The sequence below is a fragment of the Anarhichas minor genome, unplaced genomic scaffold, assembly GCF_050575085.1.
Source record: "Anarhichas minor isolate MPS153535 unplaced genomic scaffold, ASM5057508v1 ptg000026l, whole genome shotgun sequence".
Lineage (NCBI taxonomy): Eukaryota > Metazoa > Chordata > Actinopteri > Perciformes > Anarhichadidae > Anarhichas > Anarhichas minor.
The window spans coordinates 10,923,306-10,939,926 of record NW_027466472.1 but is presented as its reverse complement, the minus strand read 5'-3'; the positions used below and the strand labels follow the sequence as shown (position 1 = coordinate 10,939,926).

The 16,621-nt window shown below is 40.5% G+C and overlaps 2 protein-coding genes across 2 annotated transcripts; both read left to right on the top strand.

Moving 5' to 3' along the window:
• The first annotated feature begins 831 nt into the window (after positions 1 to 831).
• Positions 832 to 7,501, top strand: kcnk20 (potassium channel, subfamily K, member 20). The gene is given in 4 exon segments (XM_076100591.1): positions 832 to 852; positions 1,011 to 1,173; positions 5,926 to 6,572; positions 7,457 to 7,501. Coding segments are annotated over 4 exon segments (876 nt in total).
• A 1,986-nt stretch (positions 7,502 to 9,487) lies between these two features.
• Positions 9,488 to 16,621, top strand: calm3a (calmodulin 3a (phosphorylase kinase, delta)). The gene is made up of 6 exons (XM_076100738.1): positions 9,488 to 9,694; positions 12,937 to 12,967; positions 13,366 to 13,509; positions 14,053 to 14,159; positions 14,634 to 14,769; positions 14,966 to 16,621. Exons 1-6 carry the CDS (start codon positions 9,692 to 9,694, stop codon positions 14,992 to 14,994), a joined length of 450 nt encoding a protein of 149 aa, XP_075956853.1. The 5' UTR covers positions 9,488 to 9,691; the 3' UTR covers positions 14,995 to 16,621.

Below are 16,621 nucleotides of genomic sequence, written 5' to 3'. Positions count from 1 at the left end.
GAAAATGTCTGAAAAATTATATCCAAATGCTATCTTCAGTGAGTTAAAGTTCTTAGTTGCTAAGAACTTTCCAGACTCGATGCCCTCAGGCTTTCCCTTCTTACATCATCACAATACTGCCTCTGCAATCTACTCAGCTGTCCCCACTTCTCTCATCAGCCCTGCAGTTACCTGACTTCCCCCACCCATCTACTGACCTGGTTCCGCCATGCTCTGCTGCTCTACCTGACATTTCCCACCCACCTCCTCACCTGCATCTCATTTCCTCGTCAGCCACTCCCAACACCTGCCGTGCCATGCTCGTACACCAGCTAGTCATGCTCGTACACCAGCTAGTCATGCTCGTACACCAGCTAGTGAGCCTTTCAGCAAGTGCAAACCAGATTTTATTGAGCATGTGTTGTACCCCAATGATATGATGTTTGACATTTCCTTTCACTCTTTTTCTGTTTTGTTTGTTCTTAGTTGCTATATTATTTTCAGTCTGCCAGACCTACTGCCATTTGGACTCTTGAGGCATGTAATCCATTTACAATAACTCACTGAAATCACCCTACTGCCATACACTGTAATAATGAGGTATTTGGTTAAATCGTAAAATTAAAAAAATCCCAATTGCCTTCTTGCCTTTTAGCAACATAGTCTTGTTATAGGTACCCAGAACGCATTTAATCGATTCCTAATATGTACTGAATAAATTCAATAGTGTTTGCGGGTTTAAATCCAAAGCATTCCTTCCACAGTGTTTTTTTCTTCCAATCTGTAGACATAAACAGATGATACCTTTCAAGAGTGGAACTGTGTGGTAATGATAGGAATTCACAATGATCAATGGACGAGGAAGTTAAGGAGGTAAATATTTAAATACCATTTTTAACTTGTTGATAGCTGACCTTTGCTCTAAATTGGAACGTATCGTTCAATTCCAATTAGTCACACATTCTTCATGAAACACATTTTTATGTCGCTGACTGGAATGTCTGAATGAATGGCATCCTTCTGTACAAGAGAAAATACCAGACATTTGGCAGCAGTTAGGGAAACAAGAGCTGAAATCCCTATTGCGCCACTATGAAGAGGCGAGGACTGCAGGCATCCGGACAAAACAAGGCAGAGCCTTATGGGACATCCCAGGTGCCTTCTAATTCGTGGGTACTGTAGTCTCCACCATTGGTGAGTCAGGATATAATACTATATTGAAATTGGTAACATCTACTGTTTCATCTACAATCCATACTTGTAAAACAGAATACAAAATACAGTTTCAGTTCCAAGATTGTTCTGCCCAACATCATTGCTATTTTCTTCAAATCCCACACATTCATATGTGGCTTGGTTTTAATGAATGATCAGCCTGTGAACAACTTGAATCTTAACTTTGTCAATTTTACAGTTAAATGTGAAGTGCAGAATTTGAAAAGTTGATAACTTCAACAAATGATGTAAGACAAGGCCCATTACCAAGTGATGGTTGTTTCGTTCTGATTGCTGCGGACAAAATGTTATGTCATGCAAAATGACAGATACACAGATACAACAAAGGCCAATTGTTAAGCATGTGCTGAAACAGAGAGGACCCGTTGACAACCAATCAATACCATTTCCAAGCAACACACACAATTGAACTAATCCTATTAGACCGGGCAAGCCATATTGATTTGGGGGGGGGTAGAGATGTTTTAACTCCACTGCAATCCATCCAAATCCATATTTCACCTGAACCTATAGAGCATATAGGGCAAACATTACAAATTAAACCAGCCTCGTCTCTGAGAATCAATTTACAGCCTTCTAAATGTAACCACTATCTGCAGGCACTCTCTGTCACTGTGGAAACTGAGGGACAGACGGCACTGAGCCTGGATCAATTTCCTTTGTACAACAACTTCCATATTTACCAACTGCAATCATCTCATGATGTAACCGATGGGATTTGTGACACTAAATCAGACTTTCTGGCGTTTTTTGTTTTGTTCCCCAAAATCAAACGCATGACATTTCATATGACCCATGGTTATGACTCATACATTTGTATTCCCTCACTAAAGAGCTGCCTTTCATTGTGTCCTTCCTTTCAGCCTGTCCTTCCTTCCTGTCTAGTCTATTCTAGTCTAAACTAGTCTATTTTTAGAACTTTTTGGACTAGGCACAATGAAACTAAACATTGTGTGTGGCTGTCCTGGCCGACCTGGCATCATTTTAGATGTTAATCACTTCCAATTACAGTAATAAAATGTATTTATTTGCTTCTGTAACATTTGTAAATGAGACTCTGCGGTAGTCAATTACATATAGGTGATGCTACTGCTTTGTCGGCTGTGCTAAAACAAGTCTAAGAATCTACAGCTGCAGCTCTGTAACAGAGTGGTTACACCACATACCACATGACCGTAATGATGTCCACCTCTTCAGCGCCAAAACAATCTTTAAAAAGTTCCCAACCATGTAATTGGCTCCGTTAGGCTCTACTGAGGCGTAAATGTTTTTTATTTAACTAAATGTTTATATAGCAACATGGTCACGATAATGATATTACTTGTTAGCAAGTATAATTTTCTGCTCCGACTCAATGTCGACTCTGTGTCTTGTATTGGGCTTTGCAGTCAGCTAAACTCTTCGTCATACTTTTCCTCCAAGGAACAGACCAGCGTGTTGTATATGGACAGGTTTTAATATGAAGAAGTGTGAAACTACAAAACAGGCAAAAAACATACAATCACGTATTAGTTTTGATCAAACTTAAATAATGTGTATAAAAATAATAATGGAAACATAAATTGCTGTGCCATCTACGTATATTCAGCAGTTACATGTTGCACATGTCATCAAACTATTTCTAATAATAAACTAACAAAATAAACCCTCAGAAATACCTAAAGCTATAAAAGTAAATTATACTCAGAGGGCCAGCAAATGCAGGATGGATAAAGATTCTATTGCACAATCACTCCAGTACAATGGAGCCATGTTGTGACAAAACCAGGAAAAGGAATAAGTTACTTCCTGTCACATGTGCCACACATATAGTACACTGGCGAATAACCGTAACACTTTAACAGTTAACACCAGGTGGCAGTAATTCCCACAAATAAAATACAAGTCATTACATATAATGTTTACCATGTTCTCTGTCCGTCTGAGTTTAGTGTGTTAGCGCGCTTACATTTGCTAACTAATGCTTAACACAAAGTGCAGCTGAGGCTAATGAGATTACAGGTCAAATACCAAAGTGTTTGACCAATCAAATTTTGACCAGATGGTGGAGCTAGAAAAAAAGAGTTAACGGCTCATGTTATTACAATTTACCCTAAGGAAGGCATGAAGGCACAAATGTCAACTTCATGGTATGTAGCACTAAAAGAAAAGTCAGACTTTGTGCCAATCCATCAAGTAGATGTTGAGATATTTCTCAAGATGAGTGAAAACTTTGACCTGCTGGTGGTGCTTCGGGAAAAGTCAGAGGATCACCAAAGTCATTAGATTCATGGTTCTCTAAGTTACATTTAATAGCAGTCCATTCAATATTTGTTGAGATATTTCAGTCTGGGCAAAAGTTGTGGACTGTGTTTTTCAACTTTTTCTGAGCCGCGGCACATTTCTTTACATTAATAAGATCCCGCGGCACACCAACAACCAAAAAAGTTACAAAATGACACCTTTTAGCATAATACAGCATACTGTATGCCAGGGGTGTCAAATAGATAGAAGGGATATTGGACAAAGTGCAAAAACAAATAGGCTACATTATTTTATGCATATGTACCAGAGCCAGATGTCTGGCATCTTTTCTTGGCTGCCAGTTCATCAATGTCTGGGGTTAGGTTCTGTGCTGTGGAAACCCTCAAGATGGAGTGAAGGTGTGCATCAGTGAGACGACTCCTGCGTGGGTTTTTGTTGTTGTCATCTTCATCACAGAGAAAAGCTGCTCACACAGGTATGTGCTTCCAAACATGCAGAGCGTTTGAGCAGCATGTACGCGGAGTTGAGGCATCATTTCGGGGATGAAGCTTGTAAACTGTGCAGCGCCCACAGAGTCATACTTTGCCTCGAGTGTCATTACACTGGAGGTCTCTCAGCTCCATTTGGATGCGGACAAGTGCTCTTTCCACGTCAATTGCAAACAGATTGCTGAGCAGTTTAAATTTAAATTTCTGAGCTGCAAAGTAGGCAAATCGCTGGTTAACCCTAACCCCAGTGCCAAGTGCGCAATGTTTATCAGGGAACACAGCGATGGAGATATGGTTTGGCAACACGGAAAGTGACCGCAGTTTCCTTGCTGCATCTGAGTCTTCCACAGGCGCAGCTTGGTTTGGAAAGCTCTCACTGCATCACACATGTCTGTGATCACACGTCCCCGTCCCTGAAGCCGGAGGTGTAGCGCAGTGAGATGCTTCGTTATGTCGCACTAAAAGGCCAGCTCACATCGCCACTTTTCGTCCCGGAGCTCTGTGGTGTGGCGGGCCAGTTATGATAGACGTATGATATTTTCTCACTGGCCGAATATAATTGTATCGAGGGCCGGATTTGGCCTTGAGTTTGACATGTCTGATATATGCTGACAATTTAATGACAAGTCTCTAAATGTGTTGATCCTTACTAGGCTTTTCATCTGGGTTAGAATTTTGTCCAGGGCTCAGTTCAGAGTCTGCATTTTTCCTTTTCAAATATTTCTCCATAGTTGTTTGTCTTGTCACCGCAACCTCTCCCGTGCGTCATTTAATACTACTGTTTTAAATTAACACGGTCATTATTTCGCTACCTACTGCCACCTGGCATGGAAGAGTATTTATTATGGGATCGAGCCTATGGCCCGATCCCAATGTCCCCCCTAAAGCCTCAAACCCTGAACCCTCAAGGACTTATTGACGTCAATTGGTAAGTGGTTGACTGTGAGAGACTGTGAGGGCTTGAAATGGTGTAAATAGGAATGGGAGTTGTATGGTATGCGCTGGGAAAGGAAACACATGACCAAGGAAATGAGTAACATAAGATTATTTTCATTAATACGTGGGATGTTAGAACACAGTGTGTGTCCTCATGTGAGTGTCTGTGTGAACTTCTTTTGACACCAAGTGTCCCAGCTGGTTTTACGATTAGAATAAATGTCCTGTTTAATGATTTTTACATGGGCCTCGAGGGAATTTGTATCACACTGTACAACAGCTACTTACTTGTTACTAGGGTAAAGGTCTTGACATCATCAACAGCAATCGATTTCCGTTTCCTCGGAAAATGTTGACCACATTGTAATACAATCCGGTCATTAACTTGTAAAAAACAAACCAAGGGAAGGAGGGAAGCCACAACCTCCACTACAACCTCCGGTGTTTGCCGGAGGTAAATATTTCACACTGTAGACTCACTGCTGACCCAAAGGTCAAGTTTTATTTCAGGGAAACTTTGAGGAAGCGTCAAAAATAGACTGGGCCTTTACATATTTGTATGCACAGTAAACATTTATTTTATCGGGAATCAGTGAAGATTTAATTTTACTCACATTTTTGTTGTTAAGCACACAAACTAAATCATATATTATGGGCCAAAAAATACCTAAATGAGTTTGCAGGGAAATAAGCAAATATGGATGATATTTATCTTGAGAATCCATTTATTTAATGTAGATTTCTGATCACTTTTTCAGTTATTTTCTTAATATTTCATAAACATTATCATTTACGAGTTTTGTATTTTTGTTCCATATCTTCTCCCATCAAAACACAGGCCATTTTTATTTTTAAAGTATACACAGTTTAAACTTCTAACGTCTTTACAGGGCATAAAAGGGTATGTTGACTTGTCATACTTTCTAAGCAATTGTTTAATACAAGACATTTCCAGTGACACAATCCTCTGTGAAAAGACACCAATGTTATGATAGCGTGTGTAATCACAGATGAGACCTTTAACCTTCAGTGTTTCTCTTAGGGTTTGGAGTGACGGCGCCTTCCACTGTGACAGGGAAGGTCTTGCTTGTTTTCTATGGGTTGCTGGGCTGCTCAGCTACCATACTCTTCTTCAATCTCTTCCTGGAGAGAGTCATAACATTGCTGAGCTTGCTGATATTCTGGTGCCACAGAAGAACTGGACACAGCGGACTGGAGGGCCGAGCCAGTGACGACAACAAAAATGAAGGATGGAAACCATCTGTATACCAAGTCACACTCATCCTTTTTGTTGTTGTCCTGCTGGTTGCATGTGGGGCTGCCTCTCTCTATTCAACCATGGAGGGCTGGACTTACATGGAGTCCCTCTACTTCTGCTTCGTCGCGTTCAGCACGGTGGGCTTTGGGGACTTTGTTAGTGGCCAGCGAGAGCACCATGAGAACACCTGGGCGTACCAGGTTGCAAATTGTCTCCTGATGCTCTTTGGAGTGTGCTGCACTTATTCCCTCTTTACCACCATCTCTGTGATCATCAAACAGGGGCTGAACTGGATGCTTGGAACAATGGCTTGGATGTGTAGCTGTATCCGCCACTATAGGCTGCAACTCAGACCACTGTTCAAACTCTGTTCTTCTGACTCTGAGCCACCTATATGCTATTGTGAAGATGACACTCTGCATAGACGCCAGGTACAAGCAGTTTTCAGTTCCGGCCACCGTATGATGTGGCACTCCTTTGTTCCAAATGCTATTGGAAAATGCCTTTGTGATGAGGCACAGGTAGAGACGGTGTGCCACAGAGAGATAGAGCAGGACATTAGTTCATATGAAAGGAATGTAATCTATGCTAGACCACTGCCTACCTGGCAAAATTAAATGATTTCTGATTTCTGTACCTCTATTTAGTAATCAAAGGGTTAAAATGCTGTTAATGTTGTCTATCTCAGATGACTGAGCTACTTCTGTGAAAACGTGTAAAAATCATCTACCACACATTTGGTTGTTGGTGCGTTTGTGCTTGAATTAAACTAAACCAAGACACAGAATTTAACAAGTGGTCAGCAAGTCATCAGCAAGTTTCAAAACATACCAGTTAAATAATTGTGTCCATAAGTATTTGTGTACAAGATTAGAAATGACACAACCATGTGGAGAAGTAAAATTTGGAGGACAACACACCAGCGACCCTGACACGGTGGGGAACTATTTGTCAAGAAATCCATTATCCAACCTACGTATAAGATTTACACATTGAATATTGAATTAGAAGTTTCTCAGCAAGTTGAATGTTGCTGGGTAGCACTAGATCCACCTGCATCACCAGTTATAGCTTTTAACAACATATTTCTCGCCATTTGGAACGTGGAAAATTATCCTGCACAGGATTCTCATCCTTCTGATGGGGTGATGACTAGACAAGAGTCATCTACAGACAGTCTGTAGCTGTGTAAGCAAAAAACAAAAGAGTTAAAAATCAGCCAAACTTTGCACTGATGACAGAGCTCACAAAAACACGTTTGTTATCCTCCATTTGTTGTTGTACCTCATTATTCTGCAACTCATATCTGATGCAGTGTGGCGCCACTGTCGGCCCTCTGGCTGAACCTCCGATGACGTAATTGTTCCTGTGAAATCATATCTATCTATCTGTAGTTTACACCTGCTGGAGACAGAACAAGCTGAGTGTTGTTTGTGGTCTGAGGGAATGACGCAGGCAGCTAGTTATTAAAATGATTGGATTGGGGTTTCCCGCAATTATCCATTTGATGTTCCTCAGCATTGTCCAACTCATTTCTGATGCAATGTGGTGTCACTGTCACCTTTGGGTGCTAGGAAAGCAATACCAGAGCAATGTCTCCCTCTGCTGGAGTGCCTTTTAACTCACATGAAAAAAGTAGTCACTGAAGTGCAGGACAGTAAACTTGTTCAAATAAAATATCTTGTTCAAATTATACAAAGGCCTTTGCGCATCCATTCATCAGGTTGTCATCATGGCAATGTTTGTGTGTTTTAATAGAACATTGTTACTGGTCCAAGAGATTACCCGATCTTCATATAAACTTGATATAAAAACACTGAATTGCTGGATGACAATGCTAATTTAATAACCGTAACAATAATAACCATCCAATTATTATCTATCATCATCATTATGGTATTATTAAATAACTGTACTGAAATGTATATAATTAAAAATTGTTTTTTTAAGTAAGTAAGTAAGTAAGTGAGTAAGCAATGATTAAAGTTTTTAGTAGGTGCTTTTAAACCTTAATTGATGTTCCTGCCCTTGGATCCAGAAGCATAAATTCCACAGTTTAGGTTAGAGAACTAACTGAAGATAGCAGCTTCAGACGTTTTTTGGAGACCTGCGAACAATGCACTGCGGTAATTGAGATTGAACTCTCTAATAAAAAAGAGGCACACACTCAAGACAAGGCCTCGGCAATAGTCTTTAAATAATATAACTCTGTTTTCGGGATGTTGTTTATATGCAGCTGGAAAGTTAGATTGAACTCAATGACAACATCCTAATTAATATATGGTGAGCACTGCTTTTCTCTTTGCTGTGGACTGTCAACTCAAATACATTTTGTGTAATTTCTGAATTAGATTTAGGAAATATTAGGGCATCCATAAATTGTCAGAGATGCAGTTTACAAGGCTGTAAAGTTGGGTGAGGTCATCAGGATCGACAACAGTATACAGTGGGTTGTCATCTGCATATCAATGAAAGTTAATACTGTGCTGACCACGAGAGGTCAACATATGATGGATGATAAGTAGTGTGCCCAGTGCAGAGCCACGTTACATCAACTAACGAACTAACATCAACTCTTTCTGAATCTATGAATATGCAAGTATTGTTAATTTCTAAAAATGTAAGTGCTGAACACAAGATGTCTCCTAGTTCACTGAAAAGTCTATTCTCTGTGCATGTGACCTGGAGTTTTCAAGTTTCCACGTCACTCTTGTGTTTGTTGCATATTCAACCATGGTCTGCGTGAGATTTTAAAGTCACAGTTGGACCACTTCAAGAGTATAGATAAAACTTAATTGGTTAAATCATCAGTCAAAAATATTAAGAGCTGCGTTGAAAATATCTGGTTCTTTGATAAATAGTCAAAGGTACAAATTTCAGGGGAGAAATTAACTTTGACTCCCAGGGAGAGCTGCCAGCCAGACATGCAGAGATTTCTGAGATTTGTGAAAAGACAGAAATAGTTTACTAGAATTGCATTATCCGGGAGAGTAACAGTAAGGATACTGTTGAAAGAAATAATTGAAATTGTAATACATAAAAGTGAAAAACACTTCCGAAACGAGGGGCCTCTATAGCAACTCTATAATCCACACTGTCCCTTCTCAGGCAAGGTGGTGGGGTTGTATCTTTGCGCACTTTGTTTAAATAGAGCAACAGATATTGTGGTTTTGCGCTGTGTTGTGTGTCAAATGGACATTCAGTAATGCGTAGTGAATATGTTTTGCAATTAAAACACATTCATATGATCAGTGTTTAGTGTTATTGCATGCATTGAGAGGGAGGACCAAAGATGTAACGTTACAGGCGGAGGGATACAGTGCTGAAACTGAGCCATAGCCCACCGGTGTCGCTGGATTGAGGTTTCCGGGCCACTCTGGTGCAACACAGGGATACAGATTCTCCACAGATTTCCCGAGACATATACTGTAATAACGTTTGATATCGTTTAAGTACTTTATCAGAATATCTGCCGTCCAAGCAAGGTCGAAACAAAACCGTACCTCGGTCGTTTTGTCATCTTCACGAAGCTTGAAACGTCAACGGGACAATGGTGAGTAACGTTCGCTAGCTACGTTAGCCATGCTAGCTAACGTTAACGTTGGTTATACTGTTTTGCGCCATCTAGTAACGTTAGCTAACTGAGTCGATATTGCGTTAAATCACATCCTCCGCTAACGTTTTATAGTAACACTACAGCCGAGCTAACGATAGCTTTCTAGTGTTTTTACAAGCTAACGTTGGACAAATGCAGGAAACCATGCGGTGGAGGGTTACTTTACATTAGCAGTTACCGATTGTCACTGTGTTGGTCAGTGGGTTTCTGTATAACGTTATTTTACTCTGCAGTTAAACAGAGACAACACTTGTCTTTATTATCTGTCATCTGCGCTGCGTAATGTAACGTTACACGTCGTGTTGCGAGAGCAAACATGCGGCCTGCTGCCCGTTGTCTGCTGTACTCGTGTCATATCAATAATTAAACTGGTTTTCTCAAGTGTTTGTAAATACTGTGGTTTAACCTCCATGATCTAATCGAGGTTTGCATCGTTTACTTTGAGTCCCTTTGAGTGGGCGTGGTGGTGAAGGAGGTGCTCTGTACAAATAGACCGTCCAGCGTTAACGTGATCTCGAAACATGTTAATCTTCCAAGACAGATGTCAACACTCTTGCTACCAACCATTTTGACATGCCACATAACAAGTGGCTGCAACACGCGTAGTACAGTACCTCTTGCAGGCACACCAGCAGTGCGCTTTGAATGCAGTGTGACATGCGCAACAAGCCAAAAAAAGGTTGTAATCGCCACCAATTGCTATTGCATAAACTCGCAGGTAGTAGTTTGCTGCTCGCCGCTTGTAAAACATTTATTTTTTGTCATAATGCATGGAGATCACGAAGGTTATGTTGCAACATTTTGGGCTACGTCTTCTCACAACTCCACCATGACAGCATCTCCTCCGTTACGTATTGCGCCATAGCGTTGAACCGCATTCTGCTCCTGCTGAATGATCCTCTTCTCCACCCCTCCTTCCGAGCCTCCCTTCCCCCCGCATTGAACCAAACCATGCTTGGTGCAGTAGGCTGTCAGGACCCGCAGTGCACCCTCCAAAATATTCCTCTTTTTGGAGGGTGCACTGCGGATATACAGTATATGCTGTCTGTATTGTGAAAGAACAGACACACGATCTGGGATAGAAGTTTTGGAAACTACAATATCCTATTCGATCACATGCTTGTCTGTATGATTATTTTTAAATCACCTGCAGCCTTTGCAGTTGTCTTTACTTGACATTAGAAAGGGAACATGGTCTCTTGTTTACTGATGAGTTGAAAAGCAGCACTACTGTTTTGCTTTTGCACTTTTCACAGCACTCCTTAAATCATCTCACACTCAACGGTGTGCCATGGTCTGTCTGATCCGGACACTGCTTGCTTCAGCACCACTGAATTGCTTGGCAGTGGACGGAGTCAACGCTCTGCAGTCTGTCTTTTTAACCCCCCCCTTCCCTCCCTTCCCTCCCAACCAACACGGTGACTCATTGAATTTGACTCGAAGATGAACACGTGGCGTTACCACCACTTGGAGCTACAGACATGTTAGCTTTACTTCTCCTTGGTTTTTGAAAAATCAAGGGATTGTTTGAAACTCATTTCTTCTTGTGTTTCTGGTGCAAAAGCAAATGGACAATGGAAACAAGATTATTGTTTATTTCATGGATTGGCTCTGTAACTATATGGGTTCAAGTGATTCAATTTCAACTTTTGATTGTCCTCAGATAAATGATCCCTTAGTCGGTACGATATTATTGTAGACTTATAGGTTTTATTGAATGCCACAGTTATTGTTGTGTGTGATCATGCCAGTTGTTTCCAAGTCATTTGAGAATCACTTCCTGACAATAAAAAGGACTAAACACAGACACAAAGTAGCAACCACTGTAAAGCAACAGTTGCCACAGGGGTTGGTCTATAATGATAAAAACGAGCCTCTCGTCTGTTCAGTGAAAAAAAAGATACAATAAGGTGGTTGGTTATGGTGATATTCAGTGTGCTACATTGGCGACCCTGTTCGTGTCTCACTAATTATAGCAGGCGTGTGTATTTCAGGCGGTGGAGTATTTATACCCGTCCCTCATTGCACTTTCTCAGCCTGAAGTGGGCATGTTGACTGACTTAGACAGGCCCGGTAAGACCTAAAGAGGACGACAGAGTGACGAATCCGAGGAAGTTGACAAATCTGTTGCGTGTATGCAAAAGTAAAACCAATCATAAGAGCAGCGGGTTTGGATAACATCGTCACACTGATCTCAGCATTGTGGGTTTGTGTTAAATAGTAATGTGTGTTTCTCATTGCTAAAAAAAAATATTAACTGACTGTATCTAAAGACTACTTCCAAATCTGGTATTTTATGAAATATCATCTTTCAAAGAGAAAAAGGCCCATTCATTAATGTGTCATTTATTAAGTACCCTCCTAATAAAGGGCAGTGTTTTCATTGCCTTGCATGTTTAAGGATAGTCTTTAGCTCCTTACGCCCGGCTGTGAGATGATATCTGGGCATTTGCGTTTGCACAGATCTGTGTATGTTGATTTAACAGAGAAGTTTGCTCTGCTGCAGCTGCTCCTCGTTAGGCCTGCCCAAAGCTTTCATCTCTTTAATCATTGTACTGTGATTTCAAAATCAGATCCACCCAAAATGTATCTTTTTAGGATCAACCACTCGCCCACTGAAGGCGTAAAAAGTGACTGTTAAAAGTCTGTAGTTTCCTTCCTACACAAAGAACAGCAGGTGTGGCAGCTGTGCTGTGCCATGTTGGAAAAGAAAGAAATAGACAAGCAGCAACTTACTTACTCCTGTAGCTGAATCCATTTTGTTCAGAAAAGTTTCATTTTTTTTATTTAGGATTTAGCTTCTAATCGTGACAGAACACTACATTAAACACAAATCCTGAACATTTGAAACACCCTCCCATAACATATCCTGTTCGGGAGCTTTACGGTTTTCGAGGAACTAGGCTGGAGTACTGGATTGAAACAATTTTCTGTTGGCAATCTATATTTTGTCTCGTTTTATATCAGTTTTATGTTTGTCCTCGCCTAATATAAAATAAACTTACCTTCAATTTCAACTAACCAACTCAATTTAACATTTGACTGCTTTTTAAAAAACATACATCATCATTCTACAGAGCTAAAAACATTCAAATGATGAAATATACGTTTATCGTTAACATATTATTTTCATGATTGAATATCAGTGTTTAATCAATGTCTTGTTCTTTTGTTAACAGGCTGATCAGCTGACCGAGGAGCAGATTGCTGGTGAGGACATGTTTGGTTTGTTTTGGGTTTAGCGCCCTAATTCTCCACCAAACCCGAGGAGCTAGAGTCTCTCAAGAGGTTTAAGTAACCAGAGGTCTGTTAAGATTAGTTGGTGGCATGTGTAAAATTCAAATATGACGGGTTTTGAGTCACAGGACGTCACATTGAAAGCTCACATACGCACATACATTTTAGATATTTTGCAACAGATGCACCAGTGTCAGTCCAGCGCCCCACATGTTTAGTTCCTTCCTAGCATTGAGTTAGTCACACACAGACCCTGTTCATGCTTAGCGTGTGTTTTCTATTCAGACTGCTTGGAAGACTTGAAAGTGAAGGGTCTTTATCGGCATGAATGCTCGTGGCAAACTAACGGTGTTATTTCTGTAAATGCACAGAGTTCAAGGAGGCGTTCTCGCTGTTTGACAAGGACGGTGACGGTACAATCACTACCAAGGAGCTGGGGACTGTGATGCGCTCCCTGGGACAGAACCCCACCGAGGCTGAGCTGCAGGACATGATCAATGAGGTGGACGCTGATGGTGAGGATCAAACGCACAAGAAAGATTACACTCGTTGAAACTTATAATTACTAAAGTCTTAAAGGTAATCTTCATGTTAAGTGTTCCTCTAGCCTTAAAAAAAAACTACAGGAAAGTTTCACCAGTATATGCACTGTGTAGATATTTAGTGTATCAGCTGAAGCACTTTGCTTTAAATTACCATCATTTATATTTCCACTGGTGACTGTAATTGTCTAGCAGATTATCCCTCCCTGTTACCTCTGTGATATGCCAGAATCTTACTCCTATAAGCTTTAAACACATTTTATACACACATACCGGGTGCTGAGATGAGCTAAGAATGTGTCGGTAGTATCCCCAGTCTACATGCATCGGTTCTACTCTCGATGGAATACAATCTGTTCTTGAAGCCACATCTGTTTTGGAAGTTCATTAAATTGTATTTCCTTTATGTTTTGTGCCATTGAAAGTGTTTAGTCTTTTTGGATTGATATGCTCAGGTTTTGTGTGACCAAAGTCACACATCCACTCTGACTTCATTCTGCTTGTATCGCTGTGTAGGCAATGGTACAATTGACTTTCCTGAGTTCCTGACCATGATGGCCAGGAAGATGAAGGATACAGACAGCGAGGAGGAGATCAGAGAAGCCTTCAGAGTCTTTGACAAGGTATGTTAAGACTGAACAGACCGCCAATATTAACTAGCAGCGCTCAACAAAACTAGGAACTCTGTTTTTTGCCGCAGATTTTTTATATAAGTTCAATTCCCTTCATGTGATATATTCCAGTATGTTTAGAGAGAGATTTGTGCATGATGGTATGTTTTCCTTTGACCAGCACTCTGGTCCATTCGAAGGCTTTTCATTGGTGTCTCTCTGCTAGCTCAACGATAATCTTTAGCATGCAAATGTTTAGCATTGAGCTCTAAGTACAGGTGAGGCTAAAGAAGTACAGTTCACATGAATGTAACTGGCCTCAGAGTTAGTAAAGAATAGTGAAAAACTCTTAGATAATCAAGTTGTACTGACCTAGAACATCACAGTAGGACACTGGAACCTTCTTCTTTGGTATTCAGCGTTTAGCTGCTCTATAACGTGATAAATAGATACGATAACAATAGTTCCTCTGTTGGTCATTGGCAGGATGGTAACGGCTACATCAGTGCAGCAGAGTTACGGCACGTCATGACCAACCTGGGGGAGAAGCTCACCGATGAGGAGGTGGACGAAATGATCCGCGAGGCTGACATTGATGGCGATGGTCAGGTCAACTATGAGGGTGAGACGCTCTTTATGGTTATTTCCTTCCTGAAGAGGTGTGATATTACGTCATCTTATTGGAACGAGGAACACATTTATTGTTGTTAAGATTTCAGTTGCAACATAACCTTTATGATAATTTTAACAATTTCTTGAAACAAAACTTCCCCTTTTAGCGCCTGTCGTTAAAGCGTTGTCTTCTGTTGTATTCACAGAGTTTGTCCAGATGATGACTGCCAAGTGAAGAGAACAACACATTTCTCTCAACGTTGCTCGTCCTCCTGAGATCACTGTTTTTAAGAACCACAAAAAAAAAAGATCAATTATCAGACGATAAACCAACTTCCCCCCCAAAATCACTATAAAATCAAACAATTTGCGCTTAAGTACATCCAAATACTTCTACGGTATCTGTTTAGCAAACACCAACAGAATAATCCCGAGAGAAGTGAATGGACCTTTAAGGGGGCCGAGGCCCTGTACTTCAGACCAAGTTTCTGCTGAGTCACCCAGCTCCTGATTAATTTAGAGGAAAGAGCAACAGTGAAAAGGCGGAGGGATTGGAGCCCTCGCCACAGTTGGTATAGAGACGTTGGCTATTTCATTCTTTCCAATATTTAACAAAGAACTCTAAATACTGAATTGAGTACTCTTCTTGCATGCACCCTTTCTGTTGGCGGTCTCTTGTCCCAACAAGGAGGCTCTGATCAGAAGTAGCGGTCAGACTGTGTACACACTGGAGGTATATACATTACTATATAGCTATATATCTGTAACATTTGTGTCACTATTGGTTATTGCAAGAGCAACTAGTTGCGGTGTAGGGTGCTCTGTTGCAGTCCTAATACCTTGAAGAGTTCAGGCGAGAGCGAGAGACTGGAAAGTGCAACCGGTGTTGTCCTCTCGGGGGTGATGTGTTGTCTGGTTTTGAGTCGTGGGCTTTAACAGCGTGCCTGCAGCACTGATTGGAGACGCTGGTATCTGATATTGCTTCAGGAGGATTATTGTGAAGACAACACTTGCACTGGACTGCAGTTAATATATTTGTTCTGCAATCTTCAGATATCCTGTTGATACAATATTGATGTTATAAATGTGTTCCTCAAATATTAATGTATTAGTGACAAACTTTGGTCACCAAATATATCCATATATATATATATTAGTGTATCGTAAAAGGTGTAGTAAATGACCTGTGACATGTTTTCCCTTTTGGTTTTGAAATGTGCCATAATACTCTAAAACGCCTCCACCTTCTTGCAAGACTCGTAATTCATTAGAATATAATGCATCAACTTAATATAATAGCGTATAAAAGTACATGCAGTTGAACATATTTGCACTTTGGTATAAACCATGTGGATATTAAAAAAAAAAAAAAAAAAGTTATGTTGTAAAAGAAGAAGAAAACGAAACTAAATGTCGCTGCTGTAACAACTCATTTGTTGTCCTTGTTGGTGTCTGATCTTCGATTAGTCCAGTGATTCTATCTGCTTGCTGTTTTACTAAACTAAATACATTTACTGTATATTCACAGAAACTGGTGGTGGGGGTGATTGTGTTTAATTTGGGCTGTTTGAGTGGGACTTCCAAGATTAGGGATGAAACGGGGTTGTAGCAAAGAATTCAGCTTTAGAAGTGAGATGGTTTAGGGGGGTTTTGAACAGTTGGCTGAATTTAAGGAGCTGGTTAGCTGAGGTGTCTTTTTGATTTCCTCAAAGCATGAAACTTAAAAACTGCTCTGCTTGAGGCGTTGAAATCGGTTAACTTTTGATCGGGATGTCGGGGAAGTGAATGGACTGTTGAAGGTATCTCAAAAATGTAAAGATGTGATATATTTTACATAAATCAATAAACTGAGCTTTACTTCA